Genomic DNA, 25,390 nt, shown 5'->3' with positions numbered 1-25,390 from the left:
TTGTCAATTTTGTTTATCTTCTCTAAGAACCAACTCTTGGATTCATTGATCTTTTGTATTGTTTTTCTGGTTTCTATTTCATTTATTTCTGCTCTGATCTTTGTTATCTCCTTCCTTGTACTCCGTTTGGGCTTATTTTGTTGTTCTTTTTCCAGATCCCTTAAGTGTGAAGATAAACTGTTGATTAGTGATGTTTCTTGTTTCTTTAGGTAGGCCTGCAATGCTATGAACTTCCCTCTTAGGACTGCTTTCACGGCATCCCATAGATTTTGGGTCGTTGTATTTTCATTTTCATTTGTCTCAAGATATCTTTTGATTTCTTCCTTGATCTCCTGCGTGACCCATTCATTATTTAGTAACATATTATTCAGCCTCCATGAATTTGTGTGTCTTCCAGTTTTTTTCCTGTAGTTCATTTCTAATCTCATAGCACTCTGGTCAGAGAAGACAATTGGTATGATTTCAATTTTCTTAAATTTATCAAGACTTGCTTTGTGGCCTAACATATGGTCTATCTTGGAGAATGTTCCATGTGCGCTTGAGAAGAACGTGTATTCTGCAGCATTGGGGTGGAATGCTCTGAAAATATCAATTAAATCCAATGTGTCATTTAAGGCTGTTGTTTCTGTATTGATTTTCTGTCTGGAAGACCTGTCCCTTGTTGTCAGAGGTGTGTTGAAGTCCCCTACTATGATAGTGTTACTGTTGATCTCTGTCTTTATGTCAGCCAATATCTGTTTTATATATTTAGGTGCTCCTATGTTGGGTGCATAGATGTTTACTAGGGTTATGTCCTCTTGTCAGATCGATCCCTTTATTATTATATAGTGCCCATCTTTGTCTTTTAATATTTTCTTCATTTTAAAGTCTATTTTGTCAGAAATAAGTATTGCAACTCCAGCTTTTTTCTCATTTCCATTTGCATGGAATATCTTACTCCAACCCTTCACTTTCAGCCTGTGTGTGTCTTTTGATCTGAGGTGAGTCTCTTGTATACAGCATATACAAGGGTCTTGCTTTCTTATCCACTCAGCCACCCTATGTCTCTTGATTGGAGCATTTAAACCTTTTACATTTAAAGTGATTATTGATAGGTACATAGTTATTGCCATTTTTAAATTTGTAGTTAGATTGTTTTCATCTTTCTTTTATTTACAGAAGTCCTTTTAGTATTTCTTGCAATGCTGGCTTGGTGGTAATGAATTCCTTTAGCTTATTCTTTTCTGGGAAGCTCTTTATCTCTCCGTCAACTTTAAATGATAGCCTTGCTGGATAAAGCAACCTAGGTTGTAGGCCTTTGTTTTCCATCACTTTGAGTATCTCCTGCCACTCCCTCCTGGCCTTCAATGTTTCTGCAGAAAAGTCATTTGATAGTCTTATGGGAGTTCCTTGTATGTAACCCTCTGTCTTTCTCTTGCTGCTTTTAGGATTCTCTCTGGGTGTGTCACTTGTAGGTCAAACCCGGTAGTACTCTGGTTTGGTCTGGAGTTGGCCTCTGGGTATTTTGAATCTTGTGCCTCTTAAGCTGGGCCCTGGTAGGGCAATATCAGAACAAAGCAAATCACCAAGCACAACAACAACAACAAGGAAAAAATCAAATACATTCACATGTAAAAAATAATCGACAACCCCCACTCAACACAGGCAAAGATGTCAAAGATATAAAGACAAATCAAAACAGAACAAAAAGCAGCGCCAATCGTGGCTTAAGCCCACCAAGTAATCTCCAGGTTGTTCTCTGCTGTAGCACAGAGTCCCCTGAGTATTGTGCAGGTAGAGCCGGTCACCTGGTGCCCAGAGTGACGTTGGGACTGCAGCTTTAGATGCGTGGGGCTGAGGGGTCTGGACGGTAGTTTTTACAAAGCCAGTGCAGTTTCTGCCCTTGCCTGCACATATGTGCACTGAGCGTAGCACCACCAGCCCTGTGTCCAGTTCTCCTGAGTCTTAGGGCATCTCTTCCCTGTGTGTGTGTGTGGCAGGCGGGAGATTTCTCAGCTGCTGAAAGCTGAGAGCTGCATCTGCCACTTACTGCTGATCCCTGGGAATGCCTCCGCCGATGTAATTGCCCTGCCCTAGGCAGGCCAGAAAAGGTGGGGGCTGAGGACGGAAGGAGGGGTCCTCTCTTTCCCAGCCCAGCTGTGTCACACCCTTCCCTCAGGCTAGAAACGGTGGTGGCTGGGGACGGAGGAATCCCCTCTCCTAGGCCAGCAAAAACCACACTCCTCTCAGCCTCCTCCCTGGGCCAGAGCCACCCGCCAGTCTTCCCAGAGCCTGAGCGCCAAGGCTCCTCTTTAATCTGACACTGCTCTTCAGATCAGGGGCCAGTTCAAGTCTCTGGAAGGGTGGGGGTAGGATTGGAAGAGCGGGGGAAGGGGCCCAGGTATGGAGTTTGTGTCCTTTGTCCGGACTAAGGCTTAACTGGAGGTATCAGCTAAGGTTATTGCCTCAAATGCTAGATATGCTGCCTCCATGGCGGGAGAGGTCTGCTGTGGGGCGCAGGATAAAGAGTCCGCCACCTGGCTTTTGTGTTCTCTCTTTTGTCCTGGGAACCCCTGCATCTCTGCAGCTGCGGATGTGGTTGCCCCGCCCTAGGCCGGCCAGAAAGGGTGGGGGCTGGGGATGGAAAGAGGAGTCTTCTCTTTCTCAGCCCAGCTGTGTCACACCCCACCCGCAGGCCAGAAATGGTGGTGGCTGGGGATGGAGGAGTCCCCTCTCTCCTAGGCCAGCAAGAACCACACTCCTCTCAGCCTTCTCCCTGGGCCAGAGCTGCCCGCCAGTCTTCCCAGAGCCTGAGCACCAAGGCTCCTCTTTAATCTGACACTGCTCCTCAGATCAGGGGCCAGTTCAAGTCTCTGGAAGGGTGGGGGTAGGATGGGAAGAGAGGTGGGAGGGGCCCAGGTATGGAGTTTGTGTCCTTTGTCCGGACTGAGGCTTAACTGGAGGTATCAGCTGAAGTTATTGCCTCAAATGCTGGATATGCTGCCCCCGCTGCGGGAGAGGTCCGCTGTGGGACGCAGGGCAAAGCGCCCACCTCCTGGCTTCCGCACTCCCCTCTGTCCTGGGATCTCCTGCATATCTGTAGCCATGGGTGTGGGCTGGATTTTTACAGGCACAGGTGCGGAACAGATTTCCACAACCCGAGGGTGGGGGCCGAATTTCTACAGCCACAGGTGTGGACCGCGATTCCAACCCGCGTCCCCACCGCCGCCGCAGGTGCGGTGTGTCTCCACTCCGCTCCCTTCCTTCTTCCCCTGCTCACCCAATTTTTCCCACCTGCAAGTAATCCCTGCGCGAGTCTCCTTGCTGTTCTGCGTGATGAGCAGAGAGTCCTTTGATGGGTTATAAGCTTCCCGTTTCTGATAAGATCCGACGGAGAACTCAAAAAGTGCTCCCCTCTGCCGCCATTCCTATGACGTCACTCTGTCCATTTTTTAATTGGGTTGTTTATCTTTCTGTTCTTGCATTGTAAGAGTTCTTTATTTTTTCTGGATACTAGACAATATCAGATGTATGATTTATAAATATTTCTCTCATTCTGTGGATTGTCTTTTCACTTTCTTGATAGTTGTGGTCTTTGCTACACAACATTTTTAATATTGATAAAGTCCAAATTATCTGTTTTTATTCTTTTGTTACTTAGACTGTGAGTCATATCTAAGAATCCATTGCCAAATCCAAGATCATGAAGATGTATACCTAAGTTTCCTTCCAAGCATTTTATAGCTTCACTTAGTTTTTCTTTTCTTTTTTTTTCCATTAAATGCATTTTGAGTTAACTCTTACATATGGTATGAGGTAGGGAACCAACTTTATTATTTGGTTGAGGATATCCATTTGTCACAGCTCCGTTTGTCAAAGATACTATTCTACCCAACTGAATAGCCTTAGTACCTTGAAAAGGATTCTAAAAAGGGAACAGCCATCTAATTTCCATCCAAGAGCAATGCAACCATATTTGAAGTTCATTATTGTAAACATTCTAGTTAAGTACTTTGCCTTTGCCCTTCATGGGGATTTTTTGTTTTAAAATACTGAGATTCTTAAAACTAAGTTATTATATTAGTATTCTGGGAATTAACTAGTATCATCACCATTATACAAACAGCAATAAAAGCAATAAAATTACAAGATTTGGGCAGATATACAACAGAAATATCAGGCATACTTTGGTTTTTCTATTTGTACTCTCATTCTCATAAAACTTCACATCTCTCTATAGCATCATTGTGCCAATTAAAAGAATTCACCAGTGAAAGACTGCTAAAGTCAGTAAGATTAAAATGTCAAGCAGAATTAATAAAATAGTTGTAAAAATTCAACTACTTCTGACTTGTTTGCCCTCATTTCTTTACTATGTGTGCTTGGTTCAATCTCTGAAATCAATATTACTTTTCAAAGATTTGCAGTAAAATCACATTTGATTTAAATTCTGATGTGCAGTCACCAAATTACATATAACGGACCTAAAAATGGGAAATCTTTCAGTATTGTTGAAATGAGAGTTAAGACAATTATCAAATGTACTATTTTGAGTATAGAAATTGTAAAAAAAAAATTAGTTATGCCAGGTTGGATTACAAAGCAGATTTTCAAAGAGAGAATAGTTTAGAGAAATATAAAAAATAATCTCTGATTAACATTGTGGAATGATGTCTTGACAAGAGAAACTTTTTTCTTTTTTTTTTTAATTTATTGGGGTGACAATTGTTAGTAAAATTACATAGATTTCAGGTGTACAATTCTGTATTACATCATCTATGAATTCCATTGTGTGTTCACCACCCAGAGTCAGTTCTCCTTCCATCACCATATATTTGATCCCCCTTACCCTCATCTCCCACCCCCCACCCCCCTTACCCTCTGGTAACCACTAAACTATTGTCTGTGTCTATGAGTTTCTGTTTCTCATTTGTTTGTCTTGTTCTTTTGTTTTTGGTTTATATACCACATGTCAGTGAAATCACATGGTTCTCTGCTTTTTCTGTCTGACTTATTTCACTCAGCATTACACTCTCGAGATCCATCCATGTTGTCACAAATGTTCCTATATCATCTTTTCTTACCGCCGAATAGTATTCCATTGTGTATATATACCACAGCTTCTTTATCCATTCATCTATCGAAGGACATTTTGGTTGTTTCCATGTCTTGGCCACCGTAAACAAAGCTGCAATGATCATTGGAGCACACATGTCTTTATGTATAAATGTTTTCATATTTGGGGGGTAGATACCCAGGAGAAAGATTGCTGGGTCATATGGTAATTCTATTCGTAATTTTTTGAGGAACCTCCACCCTGCCGTCTATAATGGCTGCACCAATCTGCATTCTCACCAACAGTGTATGAGGGTTCCGTTTTCTCCACAGCCTCTCCAACACTTGTTACTATTTGTCTTGTTGATGATAGCCATTCTAACTGGGTTGAGGGGATATCTCATTGTGGTTTTTATGTGCATTTCTCTGATGATTAGTGATGTTGAGCATTTTTTCATATGTCTATTTGCCATTTGTATGTCCTCTTTGGAGAAATGTCTCTTCAGGTCGTCTGCCCATTTTTCAATTGTGTTGTTTGTTTTTTTGTTGTTGAGTTGCACGAGTTCCTTGTGTATTTTGGATATTAGCCCCTTATCGGAGGCACCGTTTGCAAAAATCTTCTGCCATTCAGTTGGTGGCCTCTTTATTTTGTCAATGGTTTCTTTTCTGTGCAGAAGATTTTAAGTTTCATATACTCCCATTCGTTTATTTCAGCTTTTACTTCCATTGCTTTTGGAGTCAAATTCATAAAATGCTCTTTGAACCCAAGGTCCATAAGTTTAGTACCTATGTTTCTTCTATGCAGTTTATTGTGTCAGGTCTTATGCTTAAGTCTTTGATCCATTTTGAATTAACTTTGGTACATGGTGACAAATAGCAGTCCAGTTTCATTCTTTTGCACGTGGCTATCCAATTCTCCCAGCACCATTTATTGAAGAAGCTGTCTTTCCTCCATTGTATGTTTTTAGCTTCTTTGTCAAAAATTATCTGTCCATATTTATGTGGTTTTATTTCTGCGTTCTCAATTCTATTCCATTGGTCTATACGTCTGTTTTTCTGCCAATACCATGCTGTTTTGATTATTGTAACCCTGTAGTACAAGCCAAAGTCAGGGAGTGTGATACCTCCAGTATTGTTCTTTTTTGTTAAGATCGCTTTGACTGTTCGGGGTCTTTTGTGGTTCCAAACAAATCTAATGATTTTTTGTTCTATTTCTTTAAAAATGCCATTGGGATTTTGATGGGGATTGCATTAAATCTGTATATTGCTTTGGGTAATATGGTCATTTTAACTATGTTGTTTCTTCCAATCCATGAGCACGGAATGTCTTTCCGTATCTTTATGTCTTCTTCAATTTCTTTCAAAAATGTCTTATAGTTTTCAGCATATAGGTCTTTCACATCCTTGGTTAAGTTTATTCCAATGTATTTTATTCTTTTTGCTGCAATTGCAAAAGGAATTGATTTTTGTATTTCTTTTTCTGAGATTCCATTGTTAGTGTATAGGAAAGCAATGGACTTTTGTACATTAATTTTGTAGCAGGCAACTTTACTGTATTCGTTGATTGTTTCTAATAGCATTTTGGTGGAGTCTAATGGCATCATGTCATCTGCAAAGAGTGATAATTTAACTTCTTCGTTCCCAATTTTTATGCCTTTTATTTCTTTCTCTTGCCTGATTGCTCTGGCAAGGACTTCCAACACTATGTTGAAAAGCATAGGTGATAGGGGACAGCCCTGTCGTGTTCCTGAACGTAGAGCTAAGGGCTTCAGTTTTTCACCAATAATTATCAGATTAGCTGAGGGTTTGTCATATTTGGCCTTTATTATGTTAAGGTATTTTCCTTCTATACCTATTTTATTATGTGTTGTAAGCATAAATGGATGTTGTATCTTGTCAAATGCTTTTTCTGCATCAATGGATATAATCATATGTTCTTTGTCCTTTATTTCGTTTATGTGATGTATCATGTTGATGCATTTGCGGATCAGGGATAAATCCCACTTGGTCGTGATGAATAATCTTTTTAACGCATTGTTGTATTCAATTTGCTAGAATTTTGTTTAGGATTTTTGCATCTGTATTCATCAGAGACATTGGTCTGTAGTTTTCTTTTTTTGTGCTGTCCTTATCAGGTTTTGGAATCAGGGTAATGTTAGTCTCATAAAATGAGTTAGGGAGTACTGTCTTTTCTTCAATTTTTTGGAAGAGTTTGAGCAGGATTGGTATTAGATCCTCTTTGAAGGTTTGGTAGAATTTACTAGTGAAGCCATCTGATCCCGGACTTTTGCTTTTGGGAAGGGTTTGGATCACTGATTCAATTTCGTTACTGGTGATGGTCTGTTTAGATTTTCCAGTTCTTCATGGTTCAGCCTTGGAAGGCTATATGTTTCTAAGAACTTGTCCATTTCCTCTAGGTTATTGAATTTGGTGGCATGTAGTCCTTCATAGTATTCTTGGATGATCCTTTGTATTTCTGTGGTGTCCGTTATAGCTTCCCCATTTTCATTTCTGATTTTGTTTAGTGTCTTCTGTCTTTTTATCTTAGTGAGTCTAGCCAAGGGTTTGTCAATTTTGTTAATCTTTTCAAAGAACCAGCTCTTTGTCACATTAATTTTTTCTATTGTCTTTTTGTTCTCTATTTCAGTTAGTTCTGCTCTGCTTTTGTTATTTCCTTTCTTCTGCTTATTCTTATATTGTTCTTTCTGATGGAGTGAGAAAGTTTTTGTAGAATTTTTTCATTTCTTTTAAGTCTCAAGTCTCTTTCTTCTTCCATCTGTGTAATTTCCAGGTTTCTATCTTCGATGTCACTGATTCTTTCCTTTATCTGGTCAACTCTGCTACCTATGCTGGTTATTTCATTCTTAATTTCTTCTATTGAGTTCTTAATCTCCAGAAATTCTGTTTGGTTCTTTTATAAAATTTCAATCTCTTTCGTAAAATGCTCATGTTGTTCTTTGATTGTGTTTCTGAGTTCATTAAACTGCCTTTCTGTGTTTTCTTGCATCTCGTTGAGTTTTTTCAGAAGTGCAATCTTGAATTCTCTGTCATTTAAGTCACATATTTCCATATCTTTACCTTCCTTTTCTGGAGACTTCACTTTCTTTCTGAGCTGTCTTGTTGCCTTGGTTATTCATGGCAATTACTGATTTATTATTTCTCTTCCTAGACATCTATAGGAGTGGCTTCTGCAACAGGTTGCTAGGAAGTGGTCTTGCTTTTGTTTTCCAGTACTTGTTGGTAGAATGTTTTATTTTCTCTCCAACTGCAGACTTTTTTTCCTCTCTCACATGGTAGTGCTATGTTTTCTCTGCACTATTCCAGCTTCTCGCACAATGGGGGGATTCCCTGGGAGACGGGCTTCTCCTCTGTTAATAGTTTGCCTGGGTCTCAGGTCACAGTGTCCGTGTGGGTATGCGGAGAGCTTTTGAAGTTCCAAAGCTCTTTCTGCACCAGGTTCAGAGCCCATATGTTTCAGCAGTTCTGTTTACTCCTGCAGGGATCCGCCCAGATAGGTGGGGCCAGAGTCGGGGTGAGTTGTGAGAGGTGGCCCAGAGCAATGGCAGCAACCACCACCACAGCCGGTCCTGCTTCCACAGCTCCCTCCCCTTTGCCAGAACTAGTTGGACTGCGAATCTGTGTCTGCGGTCCACAGTTCTCAGAACAGCAAATATTTTGTTATTTTGATCTGACACTGTTACTGTTCTGCTTCTAGCACCGGGCAGGTGGGGGTGGGGCGAGCTCTGGGAGGGTAGGGAGGGGGCGGCCAGTCTCAGTGCCTAAGGCTTCCATTCTCTGCTCGGCAGTGAGGGCTTAAGCACTGTTTTCAGCCTTCTTCCCTCAGTCTTTTCTCTGAGGTCTCTGCTGTGAGCGATGGGTTCAGCCGTTTTATATGCTGTCCCCTCAGCCCTGTGGGCCATAAACGGAGCCCTAGCAGTCCGAGTTCTTCCCTCTCCCGCAGCTGCGGTAGTTCCGGGAAGCAGCGAGCTCGGAGCACTGAGGTAGGTCTGTGTCCTGTGCCTGCGCGGCTCCGTCTCCTCACTTCACCCTACCCTCCTCCCCTGCTCATGTGATTCGCCCACCTTTAGGTCAATTTATTAGTGGGCCTCTTCGTCTTGCCTGCCTGCTGTGCAGGGAGTCCTATGTGGAGTTATTGTTGTTTGATTAGTTGTAAATTCCAGGGGAGCTTTACAGAGGCTCACCTCACGCCACCATTTTGATCTGTAATCGAAAAAACTTTTCTGTTTCCAGCTGTTCAAGGAATTGTTACTGCTTTACCCTTCTATCTACTGAAATCACAGCTGCAAGCATTTTCTTCTGGAAAATGTTTAGTTTTATTCTAGTGCTCAAATTCTTTGTTGATATTACAGACCATAACATTTTTTTATTGGTCCTCTGCTATTTAATTACTATATCTTCCTTACTTATTCTATGAATTTATTGTTCCGTCATCTCCTTGGTTAATTTAGTACAATATTCTTTGTATAACATGTGTTTTTCATTTAATTTCATGTCCAAACATATTCCGATATTTGAAGAATGTTTGCATTATTTTTTGTCTACATTTCACTGAGGATGAGTCTTTCTTTACATCGATCAATCTTTTTTTGAAGCTCCAAGCAGTTTGTACATTTATCTAGATACTTAGTAAATGTATATTCCAGATTAAAACCATGATTAGCAATTATCATGAGAGCTACATGAGGGTTTAGAGTTCCTAGGTATCATTTCAACTCTCTCTCTCTGTCTCTCTCTCTCTGTCTCTCTCTCTCTGTCTCTGTCTGTCTGTCTGTCTGTCTGTCTCTCTCTCTCTCTCTCTCTCTCTCTCTCTATATATATATATATATATATATATATATATACGTATATGTATAAATACACACACACACATATATGTATACATACATATGTATATATATAATGAAAGTAGACTATGGACTATGCTAATTAAATGAAGATTAAAGACTTAAAATAAAATAAACTTAATCCAGTCTCCAAACTTAACCAAAGTTATCTTTTAGGCATATTTATCTTCATTCATGTATGGGCTTTGCTTATTTTATTTTTAATGGTTTAATTATACTATTCGTGTGATACTGTGCTCTTTTCATATAACTATTGAATAAAGGTTAGCCTTAAATTAGTGCTTTATAATGTATTTTAAGCGTGTCTATTCTATTGCATCAAGTGATTGTATCATTGTGTATATAAATATTCACTTATATACGGGCTTTTGAGTTTACCAATTATAAGCACTAAATAAATATCTGTACATAAAGCTTTATCCATATTTATTATTATTCCCTCAGGAAAGTCAACTAGGAAGTGAATTACTACTAAAAAGGGCAGAAATATGTGAAAAATCCTTGATGTTAATTACTAATTATTTTCTACATGGAAGTTACACTGCTATTAGTAATATAGGAAAGTGCCAATTTCATTGAATGCTCTTTAAGATTATGTATTCCTAATTCATGAAATGAAAATGGCATCTCACTGCTCTACTTTTATTTGGTTGAAAAATAATAAGGTCACATGTTTTCTTGATATCTTTTTATGCATATGTGCAATATGCAAACCATGCAGAAGTATATATATTATTACGTAGAAGTTTTCTTTTATAAGCATCCATTGCACTTATCTTTTTAGAAGAATAGACAGATTGTTGAGTTATCTTTCAGTTCGTTTATTGAAGCAATTACATATATGTGCACTAAAATATATAGTATTCTTTTTAATCAGATATTACTTGTTTAAAAATGAATGGTTTTGGAATTAGCTCTGTGTCATTACTAATACACTGTCATTTTTATAACTACAGTATGAGATTTTATTTGGTGGATGGTTCATAGTTTATTTAAGCATTCCTCTATTGTTTGACATTTATATTATTGCTAAATTTCCTTATTGCAACCAGTGCAGCAAAGAATATCCTTGTGCATACTACTTTGTAGTCATTTTATGAGCATTTATTAAGGGAAAATATGGAGAGACATCATGGCCTCATTAAAGCAGAGTCATATTTTAATTTCAGAGATAAGAAATTATTCTCTGAAAAGCCTAAAACAATTATGCTTCCACCAATAGCACATCAGAGAACATATTTAATCACACCCTTACCAGTGTTGGAGGTAAACACACTTTATTATTGTTACAAATAGATTGGTAACAAGAAATAACTCATTTTTGTGTGTGTTTTAATTTATATTCACTTAATCATTTGTGAAGTTTTGATTCTTTTGATGTTTATAGACTATCAAAACCCCACGTCTCATGTGAGGAAGAGCCACTAGTTTGCTTGTTAATTTTCCTTTTCATTTCTTTGCTTTTTCTGATTTTAATAATTTATTGTACAGTCATAATATTGATATTTTCTATTATATTTCTGCTCGTTTTGTAGATTACATTAATCATTGTTTTTGTTTGTTTGTCCCCCCCCACCCCCAATCTCTTAAACTCTTCAAAAAGAGGTAGAGAACTTTGGTATTTGAAATTTTGTCTGTTGTATATAGATGCTCTTTGACTTACGATGGGGTTATGTCCTGATAAACTCATTGTACGTTTGCAAGATAGTAAGTCGAAAGTGCATTTAATCCTGCACTGTAGAGTACCAGTTTTTGCCCCTGCAACTAAGTGGTGGGTGGGGAGTTGCAGTTTGCTGCTTCTGCCCAGCATCTGAGAGTATTGTACTGCTGTCACTGGCCTGGGGAAAAGATCAAAATTCAAAGTACGGCTTCTATTGAATGCTTATGGCTTTTGTACCATTGCAGTCGAAAAATCTTTAGTTAAGCTATTATAAGTTGTGATAGACCTATGGACACTATATTAATTCTGTCAAGCAATCAGGCATCCTGAATATGTTGTAATTAAATTATGCCTTTATGTTTCAATTTCCCCAAGAAGAATCAAACTCCCTACATTTTAGAACAATCGAATATTCGAGAAGGTAGAAAATAGAGAATTCAGTGTACAGAAACACGTTCTACTTCTCTTCTTAGAGAAAAAAAAGTTCTAAAAATGAGTGTAGAGAAGAAGTAATGTAGCTAAAATCTTTAATATAGAATTTCTATAATATACTTATAAAAGTCAGATAGGAGGGCATCCTGTGGGTTCATTTTAGCTTTTCCAACCTACGTTTGAAAACAGAAAACTTCAAAGTGCTATCATTTCTCAAACACATCTAAGAATTAGGACTGTGTCCTTGCTCTAGTTATAAATCTTTACTAAACCTGTCAATGCTATCTCGCTGTGCTTCCCCTCTCCCGAGTATGAATGTGACCACTGTTTATGCAAAGGTATGTTTTACTGAGCTATTTATGTGAAGTTCAGATAAAACCTAAATCCTCTGGTACTTGAGTAGGAACAGCATTCAATCTTTTCTTACAAGGGTCAGTGTGGGATAATAGAAAACAACTAAATATAAAGGAATTCATAAACTAGTGAATGATGGCTCATGTCAGATTTATGGTTTGTGTCTGTGAAAACTCTGTCGGCTGTAACACAACAGATGCCATTGCAACAGCCCATTGTATGTGTGGGCTTATATAGTAATTATTGGGGGGGAGGGCTATAATTTTAGTTTCTTATCTGTTCAGCATGTCTTACCTTCCAGTTGGAAAAACAAGATACTTACAATGCAATTCAAAAAACAAGATATTAATAATCCTGCCAACTATTATTTATGAAACACTAACTACTTGATGGATGTAGATTTTTCTCAAGTAAAATCTCAGTACAACTCATTCATAGGGCTGTTCAAATTATTTTGTTCTGGAATTTTATTTCAAAGAAAATGATTTCTATAAGTGAGACATTAGAGAAGCTTTGGGATATGCCTTTGTTTTAGATGTGGATTGCAGTGATGTTGCTTTAATCACTGGATAGTGTGTCTGGCTAATGCAATGCTCAATACACCCAGTCTCCACTTACAACTTCCTATTTGCATCCATTGATATACATGGAAAGACTCGCTTTACAATCTGGGGAGGTACAGATGATAGGATTTGAGGAAAGAGGCAGTGTAGGAATGGACAGGGAACATATGGCACCCTTTCCAGCTTCCAATATGGGGATTTATCCTCAGTGGTTAAATATTAAAAGTCAGCAGTAAGGAAAACTGTTCATGTGAGAATCTGTGAGGACTCTGGGGACACACAGTATTGCATTAAGGCTCAGGAGATTAAAAAAAAAATTGTTATTCTGCAAATCTTACAGGATTCTTTCACTCCAGTGTTTAGGGTATCACTGGTGTTGGCATTGACTGTGGCAAATTAGTAAAGGTCAGTAATTGCACTTGTGAGATTCCTTCACTAGCTTCTCAGGTGATCTTTTGAAAGCAGAACAGGAGCAGAACAAGACAGATGCAGTAGGGTGACAGTGACTTGGAAACTGCTTTGTGAGACTCTGTGTGAACCGATTCATTTGGGGACTGTCTGAGCGAGAGACTTAGTGAAATCAATAATTACTCAAATGCAAGAAATATAGCTTGGTCTTGTGAGATGTGGAGGTCTTTGATCAGTTACTCTACTAGGCTTCATGTTGTTCCCATCTAACTTTTCTCTAAATATCTGCCCTTTCCCCGTCTCTGTCTAACAACTTCCTTTGGAAGGCTCTTGAGTTACCATCACATAAACTCTGACAGCAACTATCCATGTCCTTAGATATATGGGTCCTAAAGTCAGACACGTCATTTTCAGTTGCTTTTACTGAACATTTTTTAGTAAGATGGGTACCTATTTCAAATTCCGTCATCTGTGCACAGCTCAAGTCCATTCAGTACACCAGGGCCTACAGTAAGAAGTGAAGCAGCACCTCTGAAGAAGATGGCATGGACTAGACTGCCTTCATTTCTAACACTGTGAGATATTTGGTGATTGGGTAAAGTGAGGACTGGGCATAGATCCCGTTGGTACAAGTAAGAGAAAAATTTAAAAGGTAAATTTCTGTTGTCAATGTGATCTCTATTGCACTCACAAATGCAAAAATCCAAGCCACATTTGAGTAACACTATATGTTTATTTTTAACATTGTGAGCATACTAGCTATATAGAAAAATTGATAATTGTTTTTCTGTATTTTTTCCAATCCATGGATTATAATAATCTATTGTACAATAGGGAATAATTTATTTGATTGATAATGGGAAAATTATGCTAGTTAAGGTGTAAAGTACTGACAAGATCTATTTATTGAGAATCTACTGTTTGGCTGGTAATAAACACGCATTTACGCTTGTCCCCAAAGCAAGGTTATACTTTTATTTTATTCCCGCTGATGAGGAAATTGAAACTCATGGAAGTCAAGGACTTTACATAAGGTCACATATCTACTCTATTGAAAAACTGGATCATGAAACTAACATAGTCTTGATTGAAAACCCTTACTTCATCCAAAACAAGTTCTTTATGTATGAATCATTTCAGAACCTCACCTTAAAGCAGGAAAGCGGTAATTAAACTTGAGCCTTTTTAATAAACTTTATAATAAACTAGATTGACTAAACATTCAGAAAAGTAAAATAATTTGGGAAAGAAAAAAATTGTTCTAACTGTCTTCACCAAATATAACAACAAATCTACACAATGACATGCTAATAGGGCACTTTCCTAGTTGCATTAACTTCCCAATAAAAGAAGTTATTTCAATAGTAAGCTTTAATTCTCTCATTTCTCACACCCTGCAACTTCTTATACATGTTCTAACAAATATTAGATAAACTATGTTAAACTTAGTACTATGCAGGATTTTGTTATACTGACAGGCATGAAAGTTGAGAGATTCATAAATATTAATCACAGACTAATGAACAATGGGAGATTTCTGAATATCAATCTATATTAGGGGAGATTTTTGAATTAGAGACACCACTTCCTGTCCAATAAGTCAGTAGTGAAAAATTGAAGGCATTCTTATGCATCCGCTTATGTAGCTTAAAGGAGCATATAGTGTGGATGCCAAAATAGATGTAATTTTATCACCCCACATGGAGCTTTTGCATTTTTAACCAGACCGTTTTTTAAAAATTTAATTACCTCCAAAAGAAGCTGGATTGTATCACAGAAAACTTAAGTGCATTCTTTAGTATCACAGTTAAAATAGTCCAAGTGTAGTTAGAACTTGTCCCATTCTTCTTCATTAGCATTCAGAAAACATTGCCCAAGGGACTAGAAGACTCAAGGTTATGAGGAGAACTGAAACTCCAAAACTTGATTGGCTTATTGCTTTTATTAAATGTGCATATTACTGCTTTTGCCTCTGAGCACATGTACAATATATAAGAGGAAAAAAAAGACGGTATCTTCAATCATAATTCATAATCTCATAAATATTATCAAACATAATCATACATCTACACACTTGCATATCTTTAATGATTGTTCAATAATGGAAAAGCATCCACTTACAATAGTCAGAGTTAATTATTAAGACAAGTATGAGAGTGGATAGTGAAATTTATGATTTTATATTTTTGATGCTGACACACAAAAATAATAGTACTCAGTTTTCAGTGCGAGTTATTATTTTTTTAATTCTTTAATATTTAGGTAGTATTTAAAACCTGCTGTGGACATTGATACTTTAATGGGAACATTTCGAAGTCATCATCAATATGAATATTTCTTTATACCATTGTGATCAGGACAAAACATTATCCTGAATAGGGATGGTACGAGCTGTGTTACTGAAAGGGCACAGTTATTAGGAACACTGAAAAAGAGAAAGTTTCAGAAGAGAATCCAGAAATGGTAAATGCCATTCTGAATTACACTAGAAATACTATTTCAAAAAGATTATTCTATCTCAAGTAAATATAGAAAAATAGTTACTAAAGTAAGTAATATCATAGCATGATGCTATGATTAAGCATTAGTTACTAACAGGTTTTCAATTTTTTTATCAGTCAAAATTTCTAGACTCCTTGAAAGCAAGGGATTTAATGCTGATCTCCCATTTATTCCTAATGCTTTGTGTTTAATATTTGCTCAATAAATATTTTTTTTAATTTATTTTTTAAATTTATTGGGGTGACAATTGTTAGTAAAATTACATAGATTTCAGGTGTACAATTCTGTATTACATCATCTATAAATCCCATTGTGTGTTCACCACCCAGAGTCAGATCTCCTTCCATCACCATATATTTGATCCCCCTTACCCTCATCTCCCACCCCCCATCCCCCTTACCCTCTGGTAACCACTAAACTATTGTCTGTGTCTATGGTGCAGCCATTATGGAAGGCAGTGTGGAGGTTCCTCAAAAAATTATGAATAGAATTGCCATATGACCCAGCAATCCCTCTCCTGGGTATCTACCCAAAAAATCTGCTCAATAAATATTTAAGAAAGCTTTTTTAAAGGAGTACCTATGCCCTGTAGTTCTTTTTTTGTGTAGAAGAATTTGTACTCTCCAAAGACAATAAAGAGTGTCTTCATAAATGTTCATATATAGCTAAAATTATAATATGGTTCACCAACTCTATGTGAGGTAGTAACATAGAAGCAGTTACAATTATATGTCTATTGTAGTAAAATATTGGTGCTGAGGTACTCCCTGCTTTACACGATTAGAACACGAGACTGATTTTTGAGAACATTCATCTTCTTTTTTGTGATATTAGAATATGTTGATTTACATTTTTGATCTTGCCCTATGCCTATATTTGAAGGAGATGAGGGTAAGGGGGATCGAATATATGGTGATGGAAGGAGAACTGACTCTGGGTGATGAACACACAATGGGATTTATAGATGATGTAATACAGAATTGTACACCTGAAATCTATGTAATTTTACTAACAATTGTCACCTCAATAAATTTAATAAAAAAAAAAAGAAATTCTAAGGAGCTATTACCCTGAATGTACCATATTTCTGTATTAGGTGTGGAAATAGACATTTTTTCAATCATGGAATTAGCATACTAAAAATAAGTTTCACTGGTGACAATAACGTAATTGGCTATCTTTACAGGTTTTGTTTGGTTTGTTTTGTCTTAATACAATAAAGTCATCTTTTTTTTCACTTATGAGCACAATCAATGTAACAATATTTCCAATCTTTATTTTTATGTCGCTTTCAGAAATGTTACGAGGAACTTTAATCAATATTACTAACAAAAGTAAAACTAAAATTCCCTCCCATCTTCATTGGACAATATCCATTTTGGATATAATCTTGTTTTATCTTATTTAACCTACTTTTTAAAATATCTTTTTATCTTATTTAACCTACTTATTTTATATTGTTTTCTTATTTAACCTACTTATTTTGCTAAGAAGCAACCAATATTATGGGTCAGGGTTTCAAAATATATTTACCCTTGTCACAGGGACTTCTGATAATTTGCAGCTAGTATTCAGGACAAATGCTTGAAAAGCACGGAAGTAATTAAAGAGGCCACCAAAACAGATTGAAAAATATTTATTTTTAAATTGACTTTAATAGAAAAATGTCATAATTCTCCAAAGTTCATCATTGTTTAATAGAAGATAACCAATACAATGCAGTTATATCATTTAAAAGATTAACAATATAAGCATGGCGAGGTTGAAAAACATAACTAGTATTTAAAACTTATAATAAAATAAATGTTAAAATCATAGAGGTAGTTAAATCAAGGTGATTCTAAGATGTAACATATAGAAGTCTAATAGTTCTATACATACACACACACACACACAAATCTGCATCTATTAAGGTAGTCCTGCCAGGCAGATTAAAATGAGAAAAATATAGATAATTATTTAAATAGTTATGTGTCAGATATATTTGATAATCATAAGACAATATAAGAAGTAACCAAAGTGAATAAAATAGATAAATATCCAAGCCTTTTTGTTCGTGCTGGCTTTCATAGCAGTTAACCAAGCTTGTTCAATATCAGAAGGTTTAGAAACATACAAAGTGATGTTCACTTTTATACTCTCTATGGTAAAAGTAAAATTTGTAAAAGTTAAATTTCCAATTAACTAGATATATTACTTTTAAATATTCTGCTTTCTACAGAGTTATGATCGTTTGGTTGTAATGAAAGAACAACCTAGAGAAAGGAGAAGGGCAGCATGATTGAATGTACTCCTAATATGATTGTGACACAAATTACTGCATAGCCTGACAGTTAATACCTGGACTTTAATGGCCCTTTCCAACTGTCCACAGGGCTTTATTTATTTATTTATTTATTTATTTATTTATTTATTTTTAAGGTAATCACTCTACAGTTTCCTGTTTAACTTCAGTTTTTCTCTTCTCAGGTTTGGATTTATTCTTCATAAAGATGAAGCCGTGCTACAAAAAATTGATCTTGAGACCATGTCATACATCAAGACAATTAACTTGAAGGACTATAAGTGTGTTCCTCAATCATTGGCATATACACACGTGGGAGGATACTACTTTATTGGCTGCAAACCTGACAGCACTGGAGCCATTCCACCCCAGCTCATGGTGGATGGTGTAACCGACTCAGTCATTGGATTCAATAGTGATGTGACGGGCACTCCATATGTCTCTCCAGATGGTCACTATCTTGTCAGCGTTAACGATGTGAAAGGGCTTGTAAGGGTCCAGTACATCACCATCAGAGGAGAAATACAGGAGGCTTTCGATATTCACACAAATCTGCACATATCTGATCTGGCATTTCAGCCATCCTTTACTGAAGCCCACCAATACAACATCTACGGTAGCTCAAGCACGCAAACTGATGTGCTTTTTGTAGAGCTCTCCTCTGGGAAGGTTAAGATGATAAAGAGCCTTAAGGAACCCCTCAAGGCAGAAGAATGGCCTTGGAACAGGAAGAACAGGCAAATCCAGGACAGTGGCTTGTTTGGTCAATATCTGATGACACCTTCCAAGGACTCTCTCTTTATACTAGATGGACGACTCAATAAGTTAAACTGTGAGATCACTGAAGTTGAGAAAGGAAATACAGTCATTTGGGTTGGAGATGCCTAGGAGCCCTATTAGATAATTATGGAATGAAGAGTTTTCCAGTACATTGCACTTAATTCATTGTTTAAATTCACAGCTTAACTTTGTAAGTTTATATCCTAGTCAAACCTGAGTTACTTGGTTGGCTCAAATAAAATAGTTATTTTGTTTTTGGCAAAGAAATATACAATTAGTAATATTGGTCGATTAGAATATTTTACCACACTATTTAATGGGAAACTACATTAATGACAAGAATCAAATCTATAATTGTGTTTTAAGCCAACAAAATAAGAATTTAAGTACTTAAAAATAACTCAACTGCAGGGAATTTCAGATGACTTTAAGTACCATTTTATTTTGAGGGTGGCTTACCTATTTTTTCTTCTAGATCTCTTTTTTTTTCTTTTTGGTATGCTTAAACCAGAAATCAAAGGTATTGTGGAACCTTAACATTCTTAATTCAAATAATCTGTCCCATCCACTGTTTATAATCTTTTGTGCCTTGAAGGGAATGTCACAAGAGGAAAGGAAGGCTAAACGCTGCATACTGAACACCCTCAAAACTATAAATCTCTTGTCATTAAAAGAGAAAAGTTTAACATCTCTTGCACTAAAACCTGCCTGGAGTCATTTTGTAACCCTCAACAAAATATCATTTAAAGGCATCAATTGGTCTTCGGTTGTATACAGGTGACAAACTCTGTTTGACACTTACTGTAAAATCTGCAGCATGCTATGGAAAATGGGAAGAAAGGGAGGAAAACTAATTATGGTAAAAATGTTTGCAATGTTTTCTCTGTTCATTTTGCTTTCAATCACTAACGAGTGCATTATATTTCTAATGCAAGTTTGTCTGGGATGTCAACTGCTTACAAATGTTTATTATTAGCAGAATAGATTATTTTCCTTTCATATAGTCCACTGTTTCATCAGCAAGAACTGTCGTTTCTAAAAAAGAAGCATTATTTCTGTCTGCTTAGAATAAACCACATGTAGAGAAATTAACACCAGGGAGAAAAAAGCTGGCTAGAGAATTGATGAGTATTAGTATTTTAGGAAAATTAGTTGGGAATTAAGGGATAGCTCCACAGTGGTGAGTAAAGATGTGTTTCACCATTGCTTTTGCTATTTAAATGTTACCCATCCAGAACTTCATTCCTTAATAACTTTCCTGAATGACTTCTGTTCAACCCCTACATAAACCTTAAATGGCCCACTCATACATACAAGTAAAAATTGTTGCCCCCCCCCCTTTTTTTTAAGGCAAAGAATAGGCCAGTAGAAGTGGACTAAATCTAGAGAATTGGTTTATTGAAATAAGCAGATCATTACGCAGGCTTAAAGTAATAGTTTACATGCTTTGAGAATTGTTTTAGTTATTTTTGTTTTGTTACTGCTAAAAAATGCTAATGGGCTGTTGAAATGACCTCCATTTACTGAAGGTAATCCAATAACGTCTTTTTTAAACTCAAATTTTACTCAAGTTTAAATTGTGTAAAACTGCTTAGAAACCTGAAATTTTATAGTGTGTAATATCTTACGTGTAAATAGCATCCTGAACTGTGTGATACAATAGATTTCTTCTTAGCTTAAGGAAACATTATGGGAGGTAGATTTAATAAACAACAAAAATCAGCTTATGTTTCTACTTATCTGCTTTCCTTTTTAGCAATTTTCTCCCTTGTGAACATAAACCATATAAAGTGTCTGTGACCTGATGATTTAATGTAAGTCTGTCTCATACATCCTTCTTTGGTAGCTTACACCATGTGGATGCTTTGTCTGTAGACATTGCTTGATAAAAGGAGAATAAACCTCTTACATTTTAACCTTTGAGAACTAGTCAATGTTTTAATGTACATGCCAATGTTTTGTTTTTTCTCCCATTGCTTCAGACATAATCTGGTATTCTGCATTTTTTTGAAAGTAATGAGATGGGGTAGAGAGCAAGTGAAATTAAAGCAATCAAGAAAAAACAATTTAGATTGTCTTTTTATGAACGACTCTAAGTTCCTATATTCCTTCATATTCAATGTTTAAAGCAAGGAATTGATCCTTTTTGAGGTGTCTATGTCTTTAGAACTCCTTTTTGTGTATAGAGGGAATGAGTATCAGAATGGAATATCAAAAGTAAACTCAATGGAAAGACCTTTTCTTTCCACATCATTTTTTATTAACCAAGCAAATATTGAGCCTCTCTCTCTCTCTTTCTTTTTTTTTTAACAATGTAATTGTTAGAATACTAACATTTATGGTTCTTTGTAAAAAGCAGATGCAATGTTATAATATTTTCTGAGGTAGATATTTTTCTTTGATGATGGAGGAAAGGTAGAGTAAAAGCTAACATACAGGGCATCAGCATTATTTAATGCATGGTCTGAGGAAACTGTCTTGCAAATCATAATCTCATCAATAACTGAGAAAAACTAAAATAAAGTGATGAGATAACTGCTCTGTAAAGAAGCTCTAACATTACAAAGTAGACTTTTAACAGGCAAGAGAAGGAAGTGATAGCAAAAAAAAAAAAAAAAAAAAGAAAAGAAAAGAAAAAGAAGGAAAAACAAGAAAAAAATAGAAACAAAGTGATTTTTTTTTCTGTCAAATTATGGTGATAATATTGTGATAGTAATAAAGGGCATCAAATGAGAGAAGGTGTGAAGCGAAGAATGGGAACAAGATGTGGGATAGTCCTTGAGCAAAACTTACAGGAAGAAGTAAATATTTATGTAAAGAAGGTGATATACATAAGGCTATAAAAGTAGGCTATGATCAGGTTTTGGAAGGAGGGAGGTGAAAAATGAAACCAATTTAAGCAGTTTGGACTTAATCCGGAAAATACTGTGTTTCCCCGAAAATAAGACCTAGCTGGACAATCAGCTCTAATGCTTCTTTTAGAGCAAAAATTAAAATGAGAACTGGTCTTATTTTACTGTAATATAAGACCGGGTCTTATATAATACAATATAAGACCTGTTCTTATCTTAATTTTTGTTCCAAAAGACGCATTACAGCTGACTGTCTGGCTAGGTCTTATTTTCAGGGAAACAGGATAGGGACTCAACAATAATTTTTTTTAAAGGAAATGGCAGTGAAAATGACACTTTTAAAGTGTATTTTTTTTAATGGAATGCAGATTTGAACAAATGGGAAATGAGAGGACAAGGTATCAGTTAGGAGGCTACTGCAACAATATAAGTTTATGATCTTTAATATCAGACTATTACATTGAAAGTATAATTATAAAACAGGGCATGTTAGGGAACCATACTTGCAATAGCAACTGAATAAATATGGATCATAAAAAGAAACAGACACAACAGGTCTTAAACATGACTATTAATAGAAATAAGAAAACCATGAAGGAGAAAAAGATTTAGGTGAGAAAAAGAGTATATAAGTAAAAGACAAATTAAATGAAAATATTGGGCAATGGAATATAATTCCAGGGAAATGTCACCATGTATAGCAAACTGACAAAGTGTTCAGGAGTCAATCCATCTTCTGTTAATTATATCTGTGTAAAGTTGAAGCACTTTTAAAAAATGCAATTTAGAATCTTATCACCTTTCAGATTCCAGTCAATCATTCTTCACAGGGTTGTTTTCTTTTAAAAAAATAAGTGAATTCAACTGGATTTTACATTCACTATGATTTTACAGGCTGAAACAATATGTTTAATCATACCTGACAACTATATATATATATATATATATATATATATATATATATATATATATATATATATCATATACATATACATGTATATATGATATATATATATAAAGTTGTCAGATGTATATATATGTATATATATACACATATATATGTATATATGATATATATATATAAAGTTGTCAGATGTATATATATGTATATATATACACATATATATGTATATATATATAATACCATATGTCGCATTTTGAAGTGATAAAATTTTAAGAACAATATTGCCATCATAGAAATCAATGCAACTCTAAAGTAAGATGACATGTACAACCCAGTGTTACAACTTTAAGAACTCATAAGGAGTCACTTCTAATGTCACTTGTCCATATATTTACCATGTAGCTTTTCCTGTATGGATGGGTAACGAAAACAAAAGTAGGACCTCATCAAATATCTGTTTTCACTTAAAGTGAGTATGCTCTTAAGTCGTGGTAAATTTTCTCATGTTCCTAGAAGACTAAGTCTTAACCAGAGCATATCAGCACGTTTTTTTCTTGTGTGTTTGCATTTAATACATTAGACAGTCTTATTAGTAAATGGAAAAGCACTTAGCTTTTCTGTAATATCCATCACCAAAATGCTCTTGTCTCTGTGGTATTTAGTACGTACTGCACATCTATGTTACAATAATTTACAGCTACAATTGGTGACTTAGAAAAGTTTTATTTTAACCTTCATTCTTTTATACTAGAGTTCAGTAACAATAAAATTCTCAATATGTTTATCCACCTTTGCTGATATTCATTTTCACAATTTTATTGGCATCTCACATGTGTAATTGTTTATTATCTGAATAACTACATTCAACACATACATATTATGCAACCAAATGAAAGCAGGGTTTTTTTGTTTGTTTGTTTGTTTGTTTTGTTTATACCACATGTAGAGAAAGGCTCAGTATGTAGTGGGCACATATTCGGCAGTCACTAAAAATACAAGAGATGATATAAGATTCAAACTGTTTTTTTTTTTTTTTTTGGTCTCTATAGAATATATGTTTAACTTTTTGAGAATCTTAAATCATTATGACAAAAATGTATGCCTTGAATGGTATTAAACTGTGATAATTAAAAGTAGCACCGTTCAGGCAGGTGGTTTCTATTTAATATTCTCCAATTCTCTAATGTATTAGAGCTAATAGACATACAATGAACATGTGGATAGATAATGTCTTTTTAAACATTTGCCATCTCAAATTTAATGTAATTGCTTATGTAAAACATGGTGTTTGTTATGGTAAAGATTAATCCTTCTCATATATTATTAAACTCTAAATTAATATACATAATCTTTTAGTTATTTATAGAGGCAGAGATTCCTTTCTATACTAGTCTTGCCACAAGAAGCATGCTTATATGAAATACTGTTATATTTATAGTATCGTACAGAAATATCAGTATATTTTGAGATGAAAATTTGTATTTCTGGTTTGAGACAACTTTTTTAAAACTTCTATCAATCGTTTGATGAATTTATGTTTCTCCCAACATCCAACATGATATAACTTGCCTTTGATTGCTATTACTCTTACGTATTTGCATAAAACTTTTTACTATGTTATTCAACTATATTCAATCTCTCCTACCATTATTAGCTCAGTTTCAATGTTTGCTAATATTATTAGTCATGAATATTTGGACTACCATCCAATACTTTGGAATACCATCCAAAAAAAAATCGTATTGTTTAAAGAAAGTAATAGAAAAGTAAATAAATGTACTTATTATACTAGAAGCACTGAGGTATATTATTTAGAAATTGTATTTCTGAATTCTCTCAAAAAACGTCTAGTCTCGATTTTTCCTCTTTAAAAGATTTTCCATTTTTAAATCCTCCTATTATTTTTATGAACCCATTATTATTATATATTATTTTGACTTGTAAATACCAAGCCAAGATATGTTTAACAATCCAAGTCTAAGAGAAATACACATAACCGAGGATTGTAGGAGAAGTGATATTATTGTAGGTGCATACAATTAATCTAAGGCACGAGGAAATGTCAGTTATAGGCCTTACATAAGCAAATATAAGGTTCAGAGTTCAATACTATAAAAGTTTTAAAATAACCATTATTGGTAATGGGAAAAATGTTAATTTGGTTCATAAAAGGTCTGGGTTACCATATAAGGCACCCCGCCACTTGGTTTGTATTAAGTCTGTAATCCTGTAAGTATTAGAAGAGCCTCTAATAAGTCTTCCTTAGTTATGGAGTATATCAATGTCACATTTTCCCAGAAAAAAATTACTTAAATGAAAAGTAGTTTCTTGTTTACTATTGGCTGCTAGCAGAGACTAAAGTCTCAACCATGTTTGATAGTGTTCCTCTATGACTTAAATTATACATTATGAAATAGATATTACCCAATATGCTGAACCCCAAACTGGATGTCCACAGCAGCCTGCTCATAGGGCAGACAACCTACCTTAGGCAAAAGTACAGAGGCCTTGTTCAACTTGGTTCCAAACTTACTTGCAAGCTAGAATTTCAGGCAAGAAAAAGGAAATTCAAGACTACTAAGGACTACAACACCAGTCCAGCGCCACCCAGCGAAAAGTGGGTCACTGTCTCCACACCCAGTTCTAGAGCAGTAACCAGACATGCACAAGAGAAGTAGTCCATAAGAACAGATAACTTCAAAATTACCCTCAAAAGAACTGACTTTGTTGAAACAGAATGTGAAGAAATTGA

The 25,390-nt window shown here is 35.7% G+C and overlaps 1 protein-coding gene across 5 annotated transcripts in view; it reads left to right on the top strand.

Annotated features, from left to right (window-relative positions):
- Positions 1-20,798, top strand: part of FSTL5 (follistatin like 5) — a 631,388-nt gene extending 610,590 nt beyond the window's left edge. For 3 of the 5 annotated variants that reach the window (XM_074337780.1, XM_074337778.1, XM_074337779.1), the window contains one exon: positions 18,288-19,141. In XM_074337780.1, the coding sequence (XP_074193881.1) occupies positions 18,288-18,990 (703 nt within the window). In that variant the 3' untranslated portion in view covers positions 18,991-19,141. Of the gene's footprint in view, positions 1-18,287 lie in introns of all 5 variants that reach the window. The other 2 variants (XM_074337776.1, XM_074337777.1) reach the window with 1 other exon arrangement.
- The last annotated feature ends 4,592 nt before the right edge of the window (positions 20,799-25,390 follow it).

This window comes from Rhinolophus sinicus, linkage group LG07 (genome assembly GCF_036562045.2).
Source record: "Rhinolophus sinicus isolate RSC01 linkage group LG07, ASM3656204v1, whole genome shotgun sequence".
Taxonomy (NCBI): Eukaryota; Metazoa; Chordata; class Mammalia; order Chiroptera; family Rhinolophidae; genus Rhinolophus; species Rhinolophus sinicus.
Note: the sequence above shows the minus strand (reverse complement) of the source record. Positions and strands in the feature narration are given on the sequence as shown.